This window comes from Hordeum vulgare, chromosome 7H, assembly GCF_904849725.1.
Source record: "Hordeum vulgare subsp. vulgare chromosome 7H, MorexV3_pseudomolecules_assembly, whole genome shotgun sequence".
NCBI classification, from domain to species: Eukaryota; Viridiplantae; Streptophyta; class Magnoliopsida; order Poales; family Poaceae; genus Hordeum; species Hordeum vulgare.
The window spans coordinates 7,000,928-7,022,720 of NC_058524.1; the positions used below are offsets into that span (position 1 = coordinate 7,000,928).

General features: G+C 43.0%; 2 protein-coding genes across 2 annotated transcripts; both read left to right on the forward strand.

Moving 5' to 3' along the window:
- The first annotated feature begins 4,767 nt into the window (after positions 1-4,767).
- LOC123410915 (BURP domain-containing protein 13-like) lies at positions 4,768-7,053 on the forward strand. Its single transcript, XM_045103841.1, has 3 exons — positions 4,768-4,938; positions 5,843-5,948; positions 6,212-7,053. Exons 1-3 carry the CDS (start codon positions 4,888-4,890, stop codon positions 7,045-7,047), a joined length of 993 nt encoding a protein of 330 aa, XP_044959776.1. The 5' UTR covers positions 4,768-4,887; the 3' UTR covers positions 7,048-7,053.
- Positions 7,054-18,784: 11,731 nt separating this feature from the next.
- Positions 18,785-21,070, forward strand: LOC123410931 (BURP domain-containing protein 13-like). Its single transcript, XM_045103856.1, has 3 exons — positions 18,785-18,955; positions 19,860-19,965; positions 20,229-21,070. Exons 1-3 carry the CDS (start codon positions 18,905-18,907, stop codon positions 21,062-21,064), a joined length of 993 nt encoding a protein of 330 aa, XP_044959791.1. The 5' UTR covers positions 18,785-18,904; the 3' UTR covers positions 21,065-21,070.
- The last annotated feature ends 723 nt before the right edge of the window (positions 21,071-21,793 follow it).

The window sequence follows — 21,793 nt, forward strand, 5'->3', positions numbered from 1 at the left end:
CACGAACGAAGTGTTGGTTCGGCATCGTGGGAGCATCCACGTACGATTACAAGTAGATATTAACTTTAACTAATTACATTAATTAATTAAATCCTAACACTCTCCCTAATCTATACTTGTCCTTGAGCATGTCCATCATCTTGAAATAGTCTCCTCCAAAAACCCTGTGAGAAAAATATGAGGAGTAGTATAGTATATACTGCTAAAACTCCTTCAAACCCTGTGAAAAAATAAAGAGAAAATGATACAACATATAATGATTATTGACTCTGTTAATTCTTTATGAAATGTATCCATAGAATTAGATGACAAAAAATATGTCGTATATACTTTTCCTAAAAACCTCGGTGGGGAAAACGGACAGTATAACATATGATCTTATGTTGATATTACCTCATTAAAAACCTTGATGAGAACTATGGAAGTAAACTCATAAAGGGAAAAAGAGTGCAATATAATGTTTAAACGGGTTATTTTTCAGAGAGAAACTCTCCCTGATCTTTGCAAATCCCGAAGTCTTCGCATACCTATCCCATGAACATATTTTTCAAATGTTGAAGCTGGGAGTGATTTTGTAAATAGGTCAGCGAGATTATCGCACGATTTAACTTGAAAATGTTTATTTTCCCTTTCTTCTGTAATTGATGGGGAAAAAATAATTTAGGAGAAATGTGCTTAGTGATATTGCTTTTTATTTAACCCGTTTGCATTTGAGCAACACAAGCAGCATTATCTTTGTAGATAATAGTTGAGATTTGATAAGACCTTTGCCACATGATTTTTGTATGTGGTTTATCATTCTACGAAGCCATACACATTCACGTGACGCTTCATATAATGCGATTATTTCAGAATGATCGGTGGATGTAGCCACTAGGGTCTGCTTGGAAGACTTCCATAATATGGCTGTCCCACCATGTAGGAACACGAAACTCATTGATTATACCTCTGACACGTCCTGGCCCTACTTTGTTAAACCCGACAACATATGATATCATGAAATGCATCCTTCCGTTCATTGGTGTTGTCTCTTGGAGGCCAAAGGGGGTCATGACCCCCACATCCAAAAGTGAAAATCTTTTTTGTCTATATATATTAAAAAAAATTGGTACATTTCGTCCCCGAAATATGTTGGTTTTAGAGCATCAAATTGATTTACCGGGAGGATATATATACATGCAAAGCTTGCTACCTAAAGCAGCATGATTAATTTTTCATTCTATGAGTCGGACTTGTTTTCAAGCACATTTTGCTTTTGGTTCGAATCCCCCCCCCCCACGCGCGCGCGTTTAATTGCATGTAAATCTACTTTTACTGTAAGAAAATGACTATCCTGCTGTTGCCAATGGTTGTGGCACTCCACTTTCCAATAATAGATGCAGTTCCAAAAATATTGCAAACCTCTACCTAAAATTCTAAATACAACATGAGCTCTAACTCCGGTTCTGGGATAACACGCACCATGCATGGACTACCATAATATGCAAATAAGTTGTATAGTTCTGGTAAAGTATCCACATACAAAGGATGAAGACGTAGGTATTAGAAACAATGTCTTAGTAAAGAAAAACCTGCAAAAAAGTATAGACAGGAGCACCAGACTTACCAGGCAAATTTCCATGCTGGACTCTAAAAGGTTTTGCATTCTTGGATAGCGCCAAGCAACCTAGTCAAACTGTTCTATGCTGTTATGAAATCCACTTCAAAAAAATAGTGATTGCTTCAGGATGCAAGGAAACTTATAAAATCGATCTGTTGGGTTTAGTCCCACATCGGTTGTGGGAGGAGACATAACACGACTTATAAGGGTGAGGGTGTCCCCTTCTAACACGCTAGTCTTTTGGAGGAAGAGGGCCCAAGGCCTGTCATAAGTCGGTGTTGCTCTCCGGTTGGGCCTGTTGACGCATGTGGGTCAGAAACGCTGGTGTTAGCGGACCCGGGATTGCGTAACAAGTGGTATCAGAGCCCAGGTGCCCGGAATAAATCTCAGCGGACTCACGGGTCGTCGGTCATGGTAGGTGGGCTGGAACGCTGGTGTTAGCGGGCCCATGGGTGACCGATGTGTGAGGAGGAGATTGTTGGGTTTAGTCCCACATCGGTTGTGGGAGGAGACATAACACGACTTATAAGGGTGAGGGTGTCCCCTCCTAACAGGCTAGTCTTTTGGAGGAAGAGGGCCCAAGGCTTGTCATAAGTCGGTGTTGCTCTCCGGTTGGACCTGTTGACGCATGTGGGTCGGAAACGCTGGTGTTAACGGATCCGGGATTGCGTAACACGATCGATGCATATGTTGGCTGAATGAGTGAATACATGCTGGCCGGAAAACACATGATGGGAACCAAGTATCGTGGCTACTTTGCTAGCGCTTGAAGTCACGATGATGGGCTGCAGCCAGCTCAATCTTGCCAATTTCTTTCTATTTTTGGTTATACTAGATATGTTTTCGTGCCCTCCCACATGTATACGTATTTTGCCCCTATCTTCAGTCTTCCTGACTCTATTGTAGTGCTCGCCTTGATGATAAGATATGAATTGACATAAAATTAGAAGGTATATAAAAATTATGTCCATTACTGACAGTATTAACATGTCAGTTATATATGTATAATAGAATACCTTAGCTTATAAATGCAGCATAATGGTAGCTTCACAACCGAAGCTACATTCTCTACTAGTGGCTAAGGTGCACTATAGTACCTAATGCCTAGGTGTCGGTGCGGATACGCACACGGCCACCTATGGGACGTTTTGGGAGTCCCTGTTGTGGTTCGGCGGGGAGGTCAGTGTCACACAGAGAGCACGGGGCCGTGCGTCGATGAGACTCGGGGATTTTATCTAGGTTTGGGCCGCTGTGAAACGTAAAACTCTACTCTTGCTTTTGGTAGATTGATTGGAGAAAATGTGGTCGTACGGAGCTACTTTCTGGCAAGGGTTGCCGGGGGAGAGCTAACATGCGAGTGTGCTTCTGCCTAGCTCTAGCCTACCAAGTAATGAATCCCTAAGCGTTTGATTTGCCAAGGCTCCGAATCCTCTCCTAGGTTGCCTCGGGCCTCCTTTTATAACTCAAGGGGCATCCACGGTGGAAACCAACACGATTAGATAGCAAACAGTGCTATCATACCTAATTCTGGCACTTACGACAGATCGCCGTAAATGCGGCCCTAGGTGGCAAACGGGGAAGCGTTCCCGGCAAGCTTCTGCCACCCGTGAGCTGGCTACAGCCGGGGGCCTTGACACATCTCTGGACGGGTGTCGATGGGATGTAGACTGTCTTCCGGTGCGCCACCATATAGCAATCGAGAGCCACCTAGCCACCTGGGGGCTCGACACCTCATCGACAAGTGACTAATGTAGTGATGAGGTGGAGTTGTGGCAAATGGGCTCCCTCTTGCCAGGGAGGCGCGCTGGCAGGCCACGATCTTCTCGGCTTGCTTCTCTTGGCTTCTCGTGGAGCGGCTCTTCTGGCTTTGGCCCAGCTCAAAGGGAGTGAAACGATCCCCCGGCATCCTAGGGTTGCCGGTCAGGCGGCTCGTCGTCCGTGCACAAGTAAGGGGGAAACAAAGACCCCCTATTTGTGTACCCCGACACAAGGGTTTACATCCTTCAGATATCTTGGTATATAGTATTTCTATGCCGTAATCCTCCGGCACGTGTGTTTCCACTATCGGGTATACCCTTTTGTATCTTCATCCGGCACATGTGGACGATGAGATTCTTCAGGCTTCGTAGAAAACTTATCCTCTCAGGGTCATTGTTTCTAAACGCTTCAAGGAGAACAACCCACTACACCATGTAGGCTTTTTAGGGGCAGTCGGTGATGGCTTGTAGGGGCGGTTGTGTAACCCGTCCATATCCATCATTTGTAGAGCCGTCCCGACAAATAGGGCCATTTGTAGAGGAGACTGGAAATACCAGCTGCCCCTACAAATGCACTTTTAGATCGAGGCAGTTCTGCTGTTGAACCGTTTTTAGGGGTGGTTTTAAATTGAGGCACCCCCTAAAAAAAAGAGGTGTTGCTAGCTATAAATGCTTTTTTGTAGCAGTGCTCCAAATATTTTAGGCTGTCGGCATCATTAACTACATAGAGTTTCCTTGGATTCTTCGTGTGGAAGGCAAGGCCACATGGCACGTGACTCAACACATCCTATGAATTTGCCAAAGTCAACCGTGCACACACACTGAGTCGGATCGTCATGGCTGTGTCCAGCTTAGCCGGCTTTCTGCTTATTATTGGGTGTGTTTGGCTTCAGAGTAAGTCACAACTAGAATTTCCAATTTTCTCTAGTGACGTGGGGTTTTGCTGGTACTTTAATATTCAAATTTAGTATGAAATTTCCCTACCAATTGCCTCCTAGTGGTATGACTAGTGGTAGTGTTTTATTACACTTAAAAACACTAGCTGAACTCCACTATTTTGGTAGTTACTTGGCCTTGCTAGAGTCATCAGAATATCTTGGCGCTGGTACTTCTGTATTTTGACTAGTGGTAGTGTTTGGCCTCAGCTTACTTCTTCCTGCAGTGCCTATCTACGATGCCACAGTTTCCGAAAGGTGCCGCGCCCCTGCAAGCCATTCTATATTAAGATTGCCTTAGCAGCCATTCATTAACTAACATTGGCTTAGCTTTCATTCATTAAGTAACATTGGCTTAGCAGCCGTTCGTCACTGAGATTTGATTCCCTTATTGCTGCCTTTCTATATTACATCTTCTAGGAGAGGATATGGAAGGCAATTACACTATCACATCCGGTACCTGCTTGACACCTTCTAAGGTTCTACTATAAGTATCAGCATACCCTGGCCGGTTTAGTCCAAACATCTAGGGCTGGTCTGAGTCATCAGAATATCTCGGCTGCTTTCCCCTTCTCGGAAATCTCGGCTGCTCTCCATGGCGCGACGCCTCCATTCTGCAATAATCGCCACCTTGGTTCTGTTAGCGGTAATCGTTTACTCGTGACAATCCAAAATAATTATGTCTTTCAGTTTCGTGCTAAATCTAACTTCCTTATAAGGCTTTGATAAAGTTTATAGTAATAATACAAAAATAACTGTCCGTGACAGGAACTATAAAATATGTTTTGACAATGCATTTATTATATATTATACATATATGTTAGGGTGCATTTTTCCTATTCTCGGGAGTAGTTATTCCCATCTTTAATAAACCATATTGCGTACTGTGTCTATAGTTACTTATCATTTTTGATTATGTTTGTATACTCATTTTCTATACCTACTAATAAAGAAAATAGGTATTCTTAGTCCGTCGTGCTATTTTATAGAAAACCCCTTGATGTTTCTGACATTAAACCCATATTATATATTAAATATTGTTTTAAATACCCATATCTTCTACTCCAAATTTGACATTTAACATATGAAATTTGATTAAAAAATTATGTAAATTTTGAATATAGTGTTATTTTACTTATATTATAGACCATTTTTTTGTAAATTAAGAACATATGGTATTTTTTTCTCCCGTTGCAACGCACGGACCCTTTTGCTAGTAAGATACTATAAATCTTGGTCTCTGAATTTTTTGCAGAAGAGCCCATATTTTCTAATACATTATTACAATACTATTACAATAGTGTATGAAGTAAGTGTAATCATATATTGTACGTATATATACTCGCATACTTGGCATATATACTATCCTAGATGGTCCAGTATGATCATATGCTCCATATCCATGATAAATCTAGAGAACAAATGCACCCTAGGAGTTGTTCGGACGACGAGGTGAACCAAAAAAAAATGGATAGAATTTTGATCTTTAATATTAGGCATAGGTATAGATAAGGCCACCAATTTTAATCTATGGTGTTGCGTTCCTTCAGGTTGGACAGTGTAGCAATGCAGTCCTGACGGAGGCTGAAGTGTTCTGGCGCACCGTCCTGCCCGATTCTCCGATCCCGGATCCCATCCTCAAGCTCATCCATCCTGGTCAGTCCATTAATCGCTTTATTAATTAATACTGTACCTCATAACGACGGTTATAATACTCCCTCTGTCCTGAAATAAGTGACTCAATTTTATATTAAGTTTAGTACAGAGCAACTTAATTTGTACTAAGTTTAATACAAAATTAGTATAAAGTTGGGTTACTTATTTAGGACGGATGGAATACAGAAGAATATCGTTGGAAAAATCATGATCATATGTATATGGCTGATGCTCACGGCTGGTCTACATACTTTACGGTGCAGAGACCAGCCTTGTAAACAAGACACCAAAGGATGATACGGTTGCTGAAGCATACTCCCTGACATGGTTAATGTGGGGGCTTCGCTCTCCCTCTGGACCGACCAAGCACTCGTCTCCCAGGCCATCTCATCACCGTGACCACAGCACAGACGAGTATCTGGCCCAAGGGCTCTTCTTCCATGAGGAGGCAGTTCAAGTAGGCAAGACTATCACCTTCTACTTCCCTTTGGCAGCCAGTGCACTGCTAGGGCTATTGCCGCGTCATCAGGCGGACTCGATTCCATTCTCGACGTCCTCGCTACCGAGCGCCCTCGCGCGGCTTGGTATCGCTAATAGCTCCGTGCAGGCAGCCAACATGGAGGAGACGCTATACATGTGTGACCTGCCACCAAAAGCAGGTGAGGCAAAATTCTGCGCGACGTCCCTGGAAGCCCTGGTCGAGGGAACCATGGAGGCGCTTGGCACCCGCAACATCCGGCCCATGACCTCCGACCTGCCCCGCTCAGGGGCACCTAAGCAACCATACACCGTCCGTGGTGTACACCCGGTGGACGGATCCACCTTCGTGTCATGCCACGACCATAACTATCCCTACACCGTCTACATGTGCCATAACACTCCATCGACGAGGGCGTACATGGTGGAGATGGAGGGCGCCCATAGTGGCCTTGTCGTCACCGTTGCCGCTATTTGTCACACCGACACCTCCCACTGGGACGCCGAGCATTTCTCCTTCAAGGTCCTCGGCACCAAGCCTGGCGACGGACCAGTCTGCCACTATCTGCCATATGGGCACAACGTGTGGGTCAACAAGGAGGCAAATCGCTCGTCGTCCTAAGAAACCGCACTCTGCCATCCGAACCAAGATTGATCTATCATCTATGTTGTGTGTGTGTCTATCTTGCAATCTTTCTTCGCATCCATGTGATGTGTAGATTGATCTATGTTGTATCTTCGTCTATCCTGCAATCATCTTTAATTTCCATCCACCATGTCATGTTGCTTTTCATATATACCGGCCCACTGTTGTAGATTGTACTCCTATATACTTCCTACAAGGGCTTTGCCGTCAGATCGGAGTACGGTCCATATGTAATAAGGGCAGCTTGTGCTTGTTTCCATTTACCCATATATATTATTAGTAAATATGTATCACAATCCGTCCGAACCAAGATGATATATCATCTATGTTGTGTGTGTGTCTATCTTGCAATCTTTCTTCGCATCCATGTGATGTGTAGATTGATCTATGTTGTATGTTCGTCTATCTTGCAATCGTCTTTAATTTCCATCCACCATGTCATGTTGCTTTTCATATATACCGGCCCACTGTGGTAGATTGTACTCCTATATACTTCCTACAAGGCCTTGCCGTCAGATCGGAGTACGGTCCATATGTAATAAGGGCAGCTTGTGCTTGTTTTCATTTACCCATATATATCATTAGTAAATATGTATCACAATCCATCTCGACGTATATGGATCAATACTTATTCGGTGGATCTTTTTTTCTCTGCGAGGAAGCAGATTTGAACTGGTGACACGAGGATTTTCAGTCCTCTCCTCTACCAAATGAGCTACCAACTGAGCTATACTGACCTTTTCTTGCGCATCATCCTACTAGAGTATTTGTATCTATGTCATTTAAAAGGACTAAAAAATCAATTAAAGTATTTCAAATTCAAAATTTAAAAGGGGGGCAGTCCTATGCATTGTGGATGGTTTATATATATATTACCGGTGGTAGTTACCACCACTTGCATTTTGTATGTTGTATGTAGTATCTATCAAATCGAAGAGTATATACGCGTAGTATGTAGTATATAATAATGTTTAGGTAGTATATATACTATTTTTTTGTAGTATGTATTATATTTTATGTATGTTCTTTTTTACGTACAAATATATATGTATTTCATAAATATAATAAAAATTATGGATTAACTTGTAATTTTTTCATTTACTCACTTTGAATTTTTTTTATATATAGTATATGAACATAATTGAAATGATAAATTAGTATACATACTACCGCATGATAGTACATGGAACATGTGGGGTAACTACCCCTGAGTGGTAGGATGTATTTTTCCTGGGATGAGAATAACTATTCTAATCCCACACTGACTCGTCCCGGCAGTAGCACTTGAACTTCCCAGGGTGCTCGGTTGAACTTCCGGAAAAAGTGTCCAATCGGGGATTGCGATATACCGTGTGAGATCTATGGACACCTTGGTAATGGCCTAGGTTGAATTTTTATCAAAATGTTTTCGGTTTAAGAGAAGTTTTGAAAATCATTTTTGTTCATACAAAAAAATGAATCGTATTTTTGGTCCTATTTCTAAACCATTTATCGAAACGAGGCAAATAAGATGGCGTTGGATAGCTACTGCAAATAAGATGGCGTTAGTCATATGTTGAAAGTTTTTCCTAATTCCTTATGGTTAAAGAGGAATTTCAAAAATGGCGGAATTTCTGAAACCGAACAGTCAGGTTAGTATTTTGGGATTAATTTGAAAACGGCTAGTACGATCGATGCGAATGATATGGTGCTTGAAATCTTATGAAATTGTGCAGTTTTTCATATAAAATGTTTCTTCCAAATATTAACATTTTAAAGGTAATTTAGAAAACGACAGAAGTTGTACCGAGTGTGTATTTTTGCTTTAAGTGCTCAACTGTTTCTTGGAATTGAGCAAATAATATGGTGTTGGAAAGCTTGATAAAATGAAAACTTCTATATGTATATTGTTTTTTTCAATTCCTTGCGGTTTTATGTCAGTTTTAAAAATGGATAAAAACGTTTTTTGGCAGTAGTCTTTACAAATTTTATCGGAATGGGGCAAATAATATATCGTTGAACAGCTACGGAAAATGCAAAACTTTTTCATATAGAAGGTTTTCTCTTATTCTTAGCCGTTTTCAAGCAGTTTTGAAAATAGTGTGATCATGCGTTCTGTCTTTACTGTGAAACAGAACCTTCGAAAATGCATCGCGTGAAGAACTTGACCTTCTGGCTATGTCCACTTGAACTTCATTCTGTTTTTCACATGTTGTTTTTCACCCTTTTGGTCTTGTGGCTGTAGCTGGCGAAGGAGGCTCGCTAGCTGCCCAGCACCAGTACAATGTGCCTCACAAGGTACAACGTTCAGGCGACACACACACATTTTCACAACACTCGCGCGCACTTACATAGAAGTCAATGCAATAGGTAGACGTTCACATATAAGGAAAGACACTCACGCACACTTACATAGAAGTCAATACAATAGATAAACTTCACATATAAAGAAAGGTGTCCTTCAATGTGCATAAATTCAGCCGGATGACTGAATAACTAACACATTTTTGGTTGAGTATGCTACAACTCTAAATCAGCAAAAAAAAATGGCCTATGCTATAGATTCAGAAAAATTCTCCAAATCAGTCCATTCGCACGAGTTAATATTTTTGCTAGGAGTGGTTTAACAAACGTCCAACTGCCTTGCTATTTAAACGTGAAATTTTTATTTTACTTTTTAGGAAAAAAGAAACTTTGTTGTTCTTTCTTTAATAAACTTCGAACTTTTCTATTTTTAAAATTTGAACTTCATAGTTTTCTTTGTGTCTGCCTCTTTATTTTTGAAACCTAGTATGTATGTCACTAGTGGGGACGGGGCCTTTAGCCCCGGCCCGTAAGGAGCTTTAGTCCCGGTTCACCAACCGGGACTAAAGGGGCGGGACTAAAGGCCAAACCTTTAGTCCCGGCCCTGTTACAATCCGGGACTAAAGGTGCTCCACGTGGGCGCCTCGTAGCGCCCCAGGGGCAGGCCCTTTAGTCCCGGTTCGTTACACGGACCGGGACTAAATATTTGCAGATTTTGCTGGGTTTTGGGTTTTTTTTGAATGAAATTATTTTTGGGTTTTAGGGTTTTAGGGTTTAGGTGTTCGGGAGATTAACGTGATGCCTCGTTTGGTGTTCGGGAATTAGTTTTCATATAATTTAAATAGAAATAATTATGCATATATATATATAAGATTAACTTATCTTACAAGCGAGCATATATATACAATTATATGGAGATCTGAATTATCGGGACTAGAGCCCGTCTATTCGATTACATGGACGAACATCAGTAATGGCCCCTAGTTACACTAAATCGTCCTTTGTTATCTATAGCTTCCGTCCTCAGAAATCCCGCAAGCTCCTCTGCAACAGCAACCGCGCGTTGCTCGGGTAGGACCTTCGTCCTCATGGCCGTGTGCTATATAAAAAGAGGAGATGAATATGAATATCAATCATGATAACAAAGAATGACGGGTAAAAATAGAGGTGTGAATGTTCATTGCTTACGTCGAATCTGTGATCCGTGCGAATGGTCTCGCAAACATAGTATCCGCATAGATGCGTTCCCCGTGGCTGCTGGTCGCACTTTACGAAAATAGAATATATATAATCAAAATAATAATCTAGCATCATAAATGTATTGAAAAATAATAGAAGTATATCATACTACTACTTAACTGAGCCGCTCTAAAGGTCAGCTTCTCAGGAAAGTTACCGGAAGTCACGCACTTGAACCGCTTCCAAACCCTGCCCGACAAGGATAATGATTTGCTAAGTTTTTCATTAATTGATATATCAGAAAATCATCGAAAGAGACCGATAGAGCGCAAGAATGATTAAAATTACCCTTGGAGCATGTCCTGCAGGCTTTGGAACTGTTTCAATGGTCTCGATAATGGGTCGAAGGCATCAACTCTTGCTTTATCAATTTGAATATCCAACAGAATCCAATGGAAGCTGCACATGTATATATATATATATATATATATATATATATATATGTGTGTGTGTGTGTGTGTGTGTGGGTGTGTGTGTGTGTGTCAGTAACTTATCAATTACACTTATAAGTGAATGGACACAACAGAGTAAAGACCCTCACCTGAAGTTGCATGGAAACAGTATGTGGTCACATAAATTTTGATCTATTAGAAACCTTAGAAGGTTTTCCTTCGAATCCTTGGGTTTATCAGTTAGAGTCGTTATATGTATTTTATCTGGGTCAATAAACCCAATATTTAGGATGGTCTTACTTTTACAATCCAGAATCTTCATTCTGCATAATAGAGTACAAGTTATATATAGACAACGAATTGAAATAACTAAACAAGTTATATGTAGAAAACGAATTGAAAAACTTACAGACAATAGCACCTCATAAGCGATTTGTCGAGGGCATCGCCATTGTACATCTGGAAGAGTTCATCAAAGTCGATATGGATTTCTTCGGAGCGGACGTAGTACTCCCGTGGGACACTCAGCACGATCATCGTTCTCCCATTCTTTGATTCACTTAAGTACCATTGATGCAAGTAACGCATATTTGTTGGGAGATCATCTTTGTTGACCAAAGGCTCTCCCATGATAAACTGTGGCTTAGGGGCTACCACAGCCTTGGGTATCCTATCGTCTTGGGAAGCCAGCAAATGTTCAACCGAGATACCACATTCAGCCGCCAACTCCTTTGCTCTTTTAAAAGCTTGCCCCTGCACCGGAGGGGGAACATTCTTGGTTAACACCTTGAGGGGTGGGTTCGACTGTTTGGCCTGTTGTCCAAGCTGAGGAACGTCTGATTTTTTCTTGCTTGTAGTTGAACTTGATTTGCTCCCACTTGCACTTGCACCTGGGCTGCTCATTTTCACTTCCTTCTGCAATGTGCGTGTATAGTTATCAGGCTTATAGTGTAAGTCATACTATGATGGAAGGGTTATGAAGTCTTTTGCCCATGCTATTTGCTTCTCGCTGTATTTCGGGCGGGGCTCGGGTTCCTTCTTTTTCATCTGCGCATCATGATGTTCCTTTGCTATCCTGGCGTTTTCCTCGGGGGTACGATCATAAGGTCTGATAGAAAGATTAGCATGAGGTACCTTTGGGAGGGGCGACCGTTTGCGCTTTGGGGGCTCCGTCGCTTAGGAATCCTCGGCGGAGCGTTCTTGGTGGCACGCTTCCGCTTAGTATCCTGTGCGGGCGGCGGCGGAGACGGACGACCCAAGTCCGGCGGCGGTGATCGAGATGGACTCGTGTTGTGCTGGCCGACGTCATGTGGAGGGCTTGGAGGTAATGGAGGTGTAGGTGACCTGCGACGACTCGGAGGCGGTGTTGCCCTTGGGGTCGAGCCTGGAAGCTTGATGTAGTTCTTGTCCAATAGGATGACTCCTCCCAGTACTTCTCCGAGTGTCCTCTCATCTTCGGGTCCAGCTATGTCGAGCTCCATATCATGAAACCCCGTCATGATTTCATCCACCCCGACTTTAGCAAAGCCAGCTGGAATCTCACGGCCATGCCAGCGTGCATCAGGGCCAGAAGGTAAAGCTTCTTGGGGAACGTCGCATGGGAAACAAAAATTTTCCTACGCGCACGAAGACCTATCATGGTGATGTCCATCTACGAGAGGGGATGTGTGATTTACGTACCCTTGTAGACCGTACAGAAGAAGCGTTAGTGAACGCGGTTGATGTAGTGGAACGTCCTCACGTCCCTCGATCCGCCCCGCGAACCGTCCCGCGATCAGTCCCACGATCTAGTCCCGAACGGACGGCACCTCCGCGTTCAGCACACGTACAGCTCGACGATGATCTCGGCCTTCTTGATCCAGCAAGAGAGACGGAGAGGTAGAAGAGTTCTCCGGCAGTGTGATGGCGCTCCGGAGGTTGGTGATGATCTTGTCTCGGCAGGGCTCCGCCCGAGCTCCGCAGAAACGCGATCTAGAGGTAAAACCGTGGAGATATGTGGTCGGGCTGCCGTGGCAAAGTTGTCTCAAATCGGTCCTAAAACCTCCGTATATATAGGGGGAGGAGGGGGAGCCTTGCCTTGGGGTCCAAGGACTTCCAAGGGGGTCGGCCGAGCCTAAGGAGGGAACCCTCCCCTTCCAAACCGAGTCCAACTAGGTTTGGAAGGAGGAGTCCTTCCCCCTTTTCCCACCTCCTGGTTTTTTTTTCTCTTTGATTTTTCTTCCTATGGCGCATAGGGCTTTATTGGGCTGTCCCACCAGCCCACTAAGGGCTGGTGCGCCACCCCCAATGCCTATGGGCTTCCCCGGGGTGGGCTGCCCCCCCCCCCCCCCCGGTGAACTCCCGGAACCCATTCGTCATTCCCGGTAACTCCGAAAACCTTCCGGTAATCAAATGAGGTCATCCCATATATCAATCTTCGTTTCCGGACCATTCCGGAAACCCTCGTGACATCCGTGATCTCATCCGAAACTCCGAACAACATTCGGTAACCAACCATATAACTCAAATACGCATAAAACAACGTCGAACATTAAGTGTGCAGACCCTGCGGGTTCGAGAACTATGTAGACATGACCCGAGAGACTCCTCGGTCCAATAGCGGGACCTGGATGCCCATATTGGATCCTACATATTCTACGAAGATCTTATAGTTTGAACCTCAGTGCCAAGGATTCATATAATCCCGTATGTCATTCCCTTTGTCATTCGGTATGTTACTTGCCCGAGATTCGATCGTCAGTATCCGCATACCTATTTCAATCTCGTTTACCGGCAAGTCTCTTTACTCGTTCCGTAATACAAGATCCCGCAACTTACACTAAGTCACATTGCTTGCAAGGCTTGTGTGTGATGTTGTATTACCGAGTGGGCCCCGAGATACCTCTCCGTCACACGGAGTGACAAATCCCAGTCTTGATCCATACTAACTCAACGAACACCTTCGGAGATACCTGTAGAGCATCTTTATAGTCACCCAGTTACGTTGCGACGTTTGATACACACAAAGCATTCCTCCGGTGTCAGTGAGTTATATGATCTCATGGTCATAGGAACAAATACTTGACACGCAGAAAATAGTAGCAACAAAATGACACGATCAACATGCTACGTCTATTAGTTTGGGTCTAGTCCATCACGTGATTCTCCTAATGACGTGATCCAGTTATCAAGCAACAACACCTTGTATATAATCAGAAGACCCTGACTATCTTTGATCAACTGGCTAGCCAACTAGAGGCTTGCTAGGGACAGTGTTTTATCTATGTATCCACACATGTATATAAGTCTTCATTCAATAAAATTATAGCATGGATAATAAACGATTATCTTGATACAGGAATTATAATAATAACTATATTTATTATTGCCTCTAGGGCATAATTCCAACAGTGGGAGCATCCACGTGCGATTACAAGTAGAGATTAACTTTAACTAATTACATTAATTAATTAAATCCTAACACTCTCCCTAATCTATACTTGTCCTTGAGCATGTCCATCATCTTGAAAAATATGAGGAGTAGTATAGTATATACTGCTAAGACTCCTTCAAACCCTGTGAAAAAATAAGGAGAAAATGATACAACATATAATGATTATTGACTCTGTTAATTCTATTTGAAATGTATCCATAGAATTAGAGGACAAAAAAATATGTCGTATATACTTTTCCTAAAAACCTCGGTGGGGAAAACGGACAGTATAACATATGATCTTATGTTGATATTACCTCATTAAAAACCTTGATGAGAACTATGGAAGTAAACTCATAAAGGGAAAAAGAGTCCAATATAATGTTTAAACGGGTTATTTTTCAGAGAGAAACTCTCCCTGATCTTTGCAAATCCTGAAGTCTTCGCATACCTATCCCATGAACATATTTTTCAAATGTTGAAGCTGGGAGTGATTTTGTAAATAGGTCAGCGAGATTATCGCACAATTTAACTTGCAAAATGTTTATTTTCCCTTTCTTCTGTAATTCATGGGGAAAAATAATTTAGGAGAAATATGCTTAGTGATATTGCTCTTTATGTAACCCGTTTGCATTTGAGCAACACAAGCAGCATTATCTTCGTAGATAATAGTTGGAGATTTGATAAGACCTTTGCCACATGATTTTTGTATGTGGTTTATCATTCTGCGAAGCCATACACATTCACGTGACGCTTCATATAATGCGATTATTTCAGAATGATCGGTGGATGTAGCCATTAGGGTCTGCTTGGAAGACTTCCATGACATGGCTGTCCCACCATGTAGGAACACGAAACCCATTGATTGTACCTCTGACACGTCCTGGCCCTACTTTGTTAAACCCGACAACATATGATATCATGAAATGCATCCTTCCGTTCATTGGTGTTGTCTCTTGGAGGCCAAAGGGGGTCATGACCCCCACATCCAAAAGTGAAAATCTTTTTCGTCTATATATTTAATTTTTTTTGGTACATTTCGTCACCGAAATATGTTGGTTTTAGAGCATCAAATTGATTTACCGGGAGGATATATATACATGCAAAGCTTGCTACCTAAAGCAGCATGATTAATTTTTTGTTCTATGAGTCCGACTTGTTTTCAACCACATTTTGCTTTTGGTTCGAACCCCCCCCCCCCCCCCCGCCCCCGCGCGCGCGCGTTTAATTGCATGTAAATCTACTTTTACTGTAAGAAAATGACTATCCTGCTGTTGCCAATGGTTGTGGCACTCCACTTTCCAATAATAGATGCAGTTCCAAAAATATTGCAAACCTCTACCTAAAATTCTAAATACAACATGAGCTCTAACTCTGGTTCTGGGATAACACGCACCATGCATGGACTACCATAATATGCAAATAAGTTGTATAGTTCTGGTAAAGTATCCACATACAAAGGATGAAGACGTAGGTATTAGAAACAATGTCTTAGTAAACAAAAACCTGCAAAAAAGTATAGACAGGAGCACCAGACTTACCAGGCAAATTTCCATGCTGGACACTAAAAGGTTTTGCATTCTTGGATAGCGCCAAGCAACCTAGTCGAACTGTTCTATGCTGTTATGAAATCCACTTAAAAATAAAAAATAAATAGTGATTGCTTCAGGATGCAAGGAAACTTATAAAATCGATCTGTTGGGTTTAGTCCCACATCGGTTGTGGGAGGAGACATAACACGACTTGTAAGGGTGAGGGTGTCCCCTTCTAACACGCTAGTCTTTTGGAGGAAGAGGGCCCAAGGCTTGTCATAAGTCGGTGTTGCTCTCCGGTTGGGCCTATTGACGCATGTGGGTCGGAAACGCTGGTGTTAGCGGATCCGGGATTGCGTAACACGATCGATGCATATGTTGGCTGAATGAGTGAATACATGCTGGCCGGAAAACACATGATGGGAACCAAGTATCGTGGCTACTTTGCTAGCGCTTGAAGTCACGATGATGGGCTGCAGCCAGCTCAATCTTGCCAATTTCTTTCTATTTTTGGTTATACTAGATATGTTTTCGTGCCCTCCCACATGTATACGTATTTTGCCCCTATCTTCAGTCTTCCTGACTCTATTGTAGTGCTCGCCTTGATGATAAGATATGAATTGACATAAAATTAGAAGGTATATAAAAATTATGTCCATTACTGCCAGTATTAACATGTCAGTTATATATGTATAATAGAATACCTTAGCTTATAAATGAAGCATAATGGTAGCTTCACAACCGAAGCTCCATTCTCTACTAGTGGCTAAGGTGCACTATAGTACCTAATGCCTAGGTGTCGGTGCGGATACGCACACGGCCACCTATGGGACGTTTTGGGAGTCCCTGTTGTGGTTCGGCGGGGAGGTCAGTGTCACACAGAGAGCACGGGGCCGTGCGCCGATGAGACTCGGGGATTTTATCTAGGTTTGGGCCGCTGTGAAACGTAAAACTCTACTCTTGCTTTTGGTAGATTGATTGGAGAAAATGTGGTCGTACGGAGCTACTTTCTGGCAAGGGTTGCCGGGGGAGAGCTAACATGCGAGTGTGCTTCTGCCTAGCTCTAGCCTACCAAGTAATGAATCCCTAAGCGTTCGATTTGCCAAGGCTCCGAATCCTCTCCTAGGTTGCCTCGGGCCTCCTTTTATAACTCATGGGGCGTCCACGGTGGAAACCAACACGATTAGATAGCAAACAGTGCTATCATACCTAATTCTGGCACTTACGACAGATCGCCGTAAATGCGGCCCTAGGTGGCAAACGGGGAAGCGTTCCCGGCAAGCTTCTGCCACCCGTGAGCTGGCTACAGCCGGGGGCCTTGACACATCTCTGGACGGGTGTCGATGGGATGTAGACTGTCTTCCGGTGCGCCACCATATAGCAATCGAGAGCCACCTAGCCACCTGGGGGCTCGACACCTCATCGACAAGTGACTAATGTAGTGATGAGGTGGAGTTGTGGCAAATGGGCTCCCTCTTGCCAGGGAGGCGCGCTGGCAGGCCACGATCTTCTCGGCTTGCTTCTCTTGGCTTCTCGTGGAGCGGCTCTTCTGGCTTTGGCCCAGCTCAAAGGGAGTGAAACGATCCCCCGGCATCCTAGGGTTGCCGGTCAGGCGGCTCGTCGTCCGTGCACAAGTAAGGGGGAAACAAAGACCCCCTATTTGTGTACCCCGACACAAGGGTTTACATCCTTCAGATATCTTGGTATATAGTATTTCTATGCCGTAATCCTCCGGCACGTGTGTTTCCACTATCGGGTATACCCTTTTGTATCTTCATCCGGCACATGTGGACGATGAGATTCTTCAGGCTTCGTAGAAAACTTATCCTCTCAGGGTCATTGTTTCTAAACGCTTCAAGGAGAACAACCCACTACACCATGTAGGCTTTTTAGGGGCAGTCGGTGATGGCTTGTAGGGGCGGTTGTGTAACCCGTCCATATCCATCATTTGTAGAGCCGTCCCGACAAATAGGGCCATTTGTAGAGGAGACTGGAAATACCAGCTGCCCCTACAAATGCACTTTTAGATCGAGGCAGTTCTGCTGTTGAACCGTTTTTAGGGGTGGTTTTAAATTGAGGCACCCCCTAAAAAAAAGAGGTGTTGCTAGCTATAAATGCTTTTTTGTAGCAGTGCTCCAAATATTTTAGGCTGTCGGCATCATTAACTACATAGAGTTTCCTTGGATTCTTCGTGTGGAAGGCAAGGCCACATGGCACGTGACTCAACACATCCTATGAATTTGCCAAAGTCAACCGTGCACACACACTGAGTCGGATCGTCATGGCTGTGTCCAGCTTAGCCGGCTTTCTGCTTATTATTGGGTGTGTTTGGCTTCAGAGTAAGTCACAACTAGAATTTCCAATTTTCTCTAGTGACGTGGGGTTTTGCTGGTACTTTAATATTCAAATTTAGTATGAAATTTCCCTACCAATTGCCTCCTAGTGGTATGACTAGTGGTAGTGTTTTATTACACTTAAAAACACTAGCTGAACTCCACTATTTTGGTAGTTACTTGGCCTTGCTAGAGTCATCAGAATATCTTGGCGCTGGTACTTCTGTATTTTGACTAGTGGTAGTGTTTGGCCTCAGCTTACTTCTTCCTGCAGTGCCTATCTACGATGCCACAGTTTCCGAAAGGTGCCGCGCCCCTGCAAGCCATTCTATATTAAGATTGCCTTAGCAGCCATTCATTAACTAACATTGGCTTAGCTTTCATTCATTAAGTAACATTGGCTTAGCAGCCGTTCGTCACTGAGATTTGATTCCCTTATTGCTGCCTTTCTATATTACATCTTCTAGGAGAGGATATGGAAGGCAATTACACTATCACATCCGGTACCTGCTTGACACCTTCTAAGGTTCTACTATAAGTATCAGCATACCCTGGCCGGTTTAGTCCAAACATCTAGGGCTGGTCTGAGTCATCAGAATATCTCGGCTGCTTTCCCCTTCTCGGAAATCTCGGCTGCTCTCCATGGCGCGACGCCTCCATTCTGCAATAATCGCCACCTTGGTTCTGTTAGCGGTAATCGTTTACTCGTGACAATCCAAAATAATTATGTCTTTCAGTTTCGTGCTAAATCTAACTTCCTTATAAGGCTTTGATAAAGTTTATAGTAATAATACAAAAATAACTGTCCGTGACAGGAACTATAAAATATGTTTTGACAATGCATTTATTATATATTATACATATATGTTAGGGTGCATTTTTCCTATTCTCGGGAGTAGTTATTCCCATCTTTAATAAACCATATTGCGTACTGTGTCTATAGTTACTTATCATTTTTGATTATGTTTGTATACTCATTTTCTATACCTACTAATAAAGAAAATAGGTATTCTTAGTCCGTCGTGCTATTTTATAGAAAACCCCTTGATGTTTCTGACATTAAACCCATATTATATATTAAATATTGTTTTAAATACCCATATCTTCTACTCCAAATTTGACATTTAACATATGAAATTTGATTAAAAAATTATGTAAATTTTGAATATAGTGTTATTTTACTTATATTATAGACCATTTTTTTGTAAATTAAGAACATATGGTATTTTTTTCTCCCGTTGCAACGCACGGACCCTTTTGCTAGTAAGATACTATAAATCTTGGTCTCTGAATTTTTTGCAGAAGAGCCCATATTTTCTAATACATTATTACAATACTATTACAATAGTGTATGAAGTAAGTGTAATCATATATTGTACGTATATATACTCGCATACTTGGCATATATACTATCCTAGATGGTCCAGTATGATCATATGCTCCATATCCATGATAAATCTAGAGAACAAATGCACCCTAGGAGTTGTTCGGACGACGAGGTGAACCAAAAAAAAATGGATAGAATTTTGATCTTTAATATTAGGCATAGGTATAGATAAGGCCACCAATTTTAATCTATGGTGTTGCGTTCCTTCAGGTTGGACAGTGTAGCAATGCAGTCCTGACGGAGGCTGAAGTGTTCTGGCGCACCGTCCTGCCCGATTCTCCGATCCCGGATCCCATCCTCAAGCTCATCCATCCTGGTCAGTCCATTAATCGCTTTATTAATTAATACTGTACCTCATAACGACGGTTATAATACTCCCTCTGTCCTGAAATAAGTGACTCAATTTTATATTAAGTTTAGTACAGAGCAACTTAATTTGTACTAAGTTTAATACAAAATTAGTATAAAGTTGGGTTACTTATTTAGGACGGATGGAATACAGAAGAATATCGTTGGAAAAATCATGATCATATGTATATGGCTGATGCTCACGGCTGGTCTACATACTTTACGGTGCAGAGACCAGCCTTGTAAACAAGACACCAAAGGATGATACGGTTGCTGAAGCATACTCCCTGACATGGTTAATGTGGGGGCTTCGCTCTCCCTCTGGACCGACCAAGCACTCGTCTCCCAGGCCATCTCATCACCGTGACCACAGCACAGACGAGTATCTGGCCCAAGGGCTCTTCTTCCATGAGGAGGCAGTTCAAGTAGGCAAGACTATCACCTTCTACTTCCCTTTGGCAGCCAGTGCACTGCTAGGGCTATTGCCGCGTCATCAGGCGGACTCGATTCCATTCTCGACGTCCTCGCTACCGAGCGCCCTCGCGCGGCTTGGTATCGCTAATAGCTCCGTGCAGGCAGCCAACATGGAGGAGACGCTATACATGTGTGACCTGCCACCAAAAGCAGGTGAGGCAAAATTCTGCGCGACGTCCCTGGAAGCCCTGGTCGAGGGAACCATGGAGGCGCTTGGCACCCGCAACATCCGGCCCATGACCTCCGACCTGCCCCGCTCAGGGGCACCTAAGCAACCATACACCGTCCGTGGTGTACACCCGGTGGACGGATCCACCTTCGTGTCATGCCACGACCATAACTATCCCTACACCGTCTACATGTGCCATAACACTCCATCGACGAGGGCGTACATGGTGGAGATGGAGGGCGCCCATAGTGGCCTTGTCGTCACCGTTGCCGCTATTTGTCACACCGACACCTCCCACTGGGACGCCGAGCATTTCTCCTTCAAGGTCCTCGGCACCAAGCCTGGCGACGGACCAGTCTGCCACTATCTGCCATATGGGCACAACGTGTGGGTCAACAAGGAGGCAAATCGCTCGTCGTCCTAAGAAACCGCACTCTGCCATCCGAACCAAGATTGATCTATCATCTATGTTGTGTGTGTGTCTATCTTGCAATCTTTCTTCGCATCCATGTGATGTGTAGATTGATCTATGTTGTATCTTCGTCTATCCTGCAATCATCTTTAATTTCCATCCACCATGTCATGTTGCTTTTCATATATACCGGCCCACTGTTGTAGATTGTACTCCTATATACTTCCTACAAGGGCTTTGCCGTCAGATCGGAGTACGGTCCATATGTAATAAGGGCAGCTTGTGCTTGTTTCCATTTACCCATATATATTATTAGTAAATATGTATCACAATCCATCTCGAGGTATTTGGATCAATACTTATTCGGTGGATCTTTTTTTCTGTGCGAGGAAGCAGATTTGAACTGGTGACACGAGGATTTTCAGTCCTCTCCTCTACCAAATGAGCTACCAACTGAGCTATACTGACCTTTTCTTGCGCATCATCCTACTAGAGTATTTGTATCTATGTCATTTAAAAGGACTAAAAAATCAATTAAAGTATTTCAAATTCAAAATTTAAAAGGGGGGCAGTCCTATGCATTGTGGATGGTTTATATATATATTACCGGTGGTAGTTACCACCACTTGCATTTTGTATGTTGTATGTAGTATCTATCAAATCGAAGAGTATATACGCGTAGTATGTAGTATATAATAATGTTTAGGTAGTATATATACTATTTTTTTGTAGTATGTATTA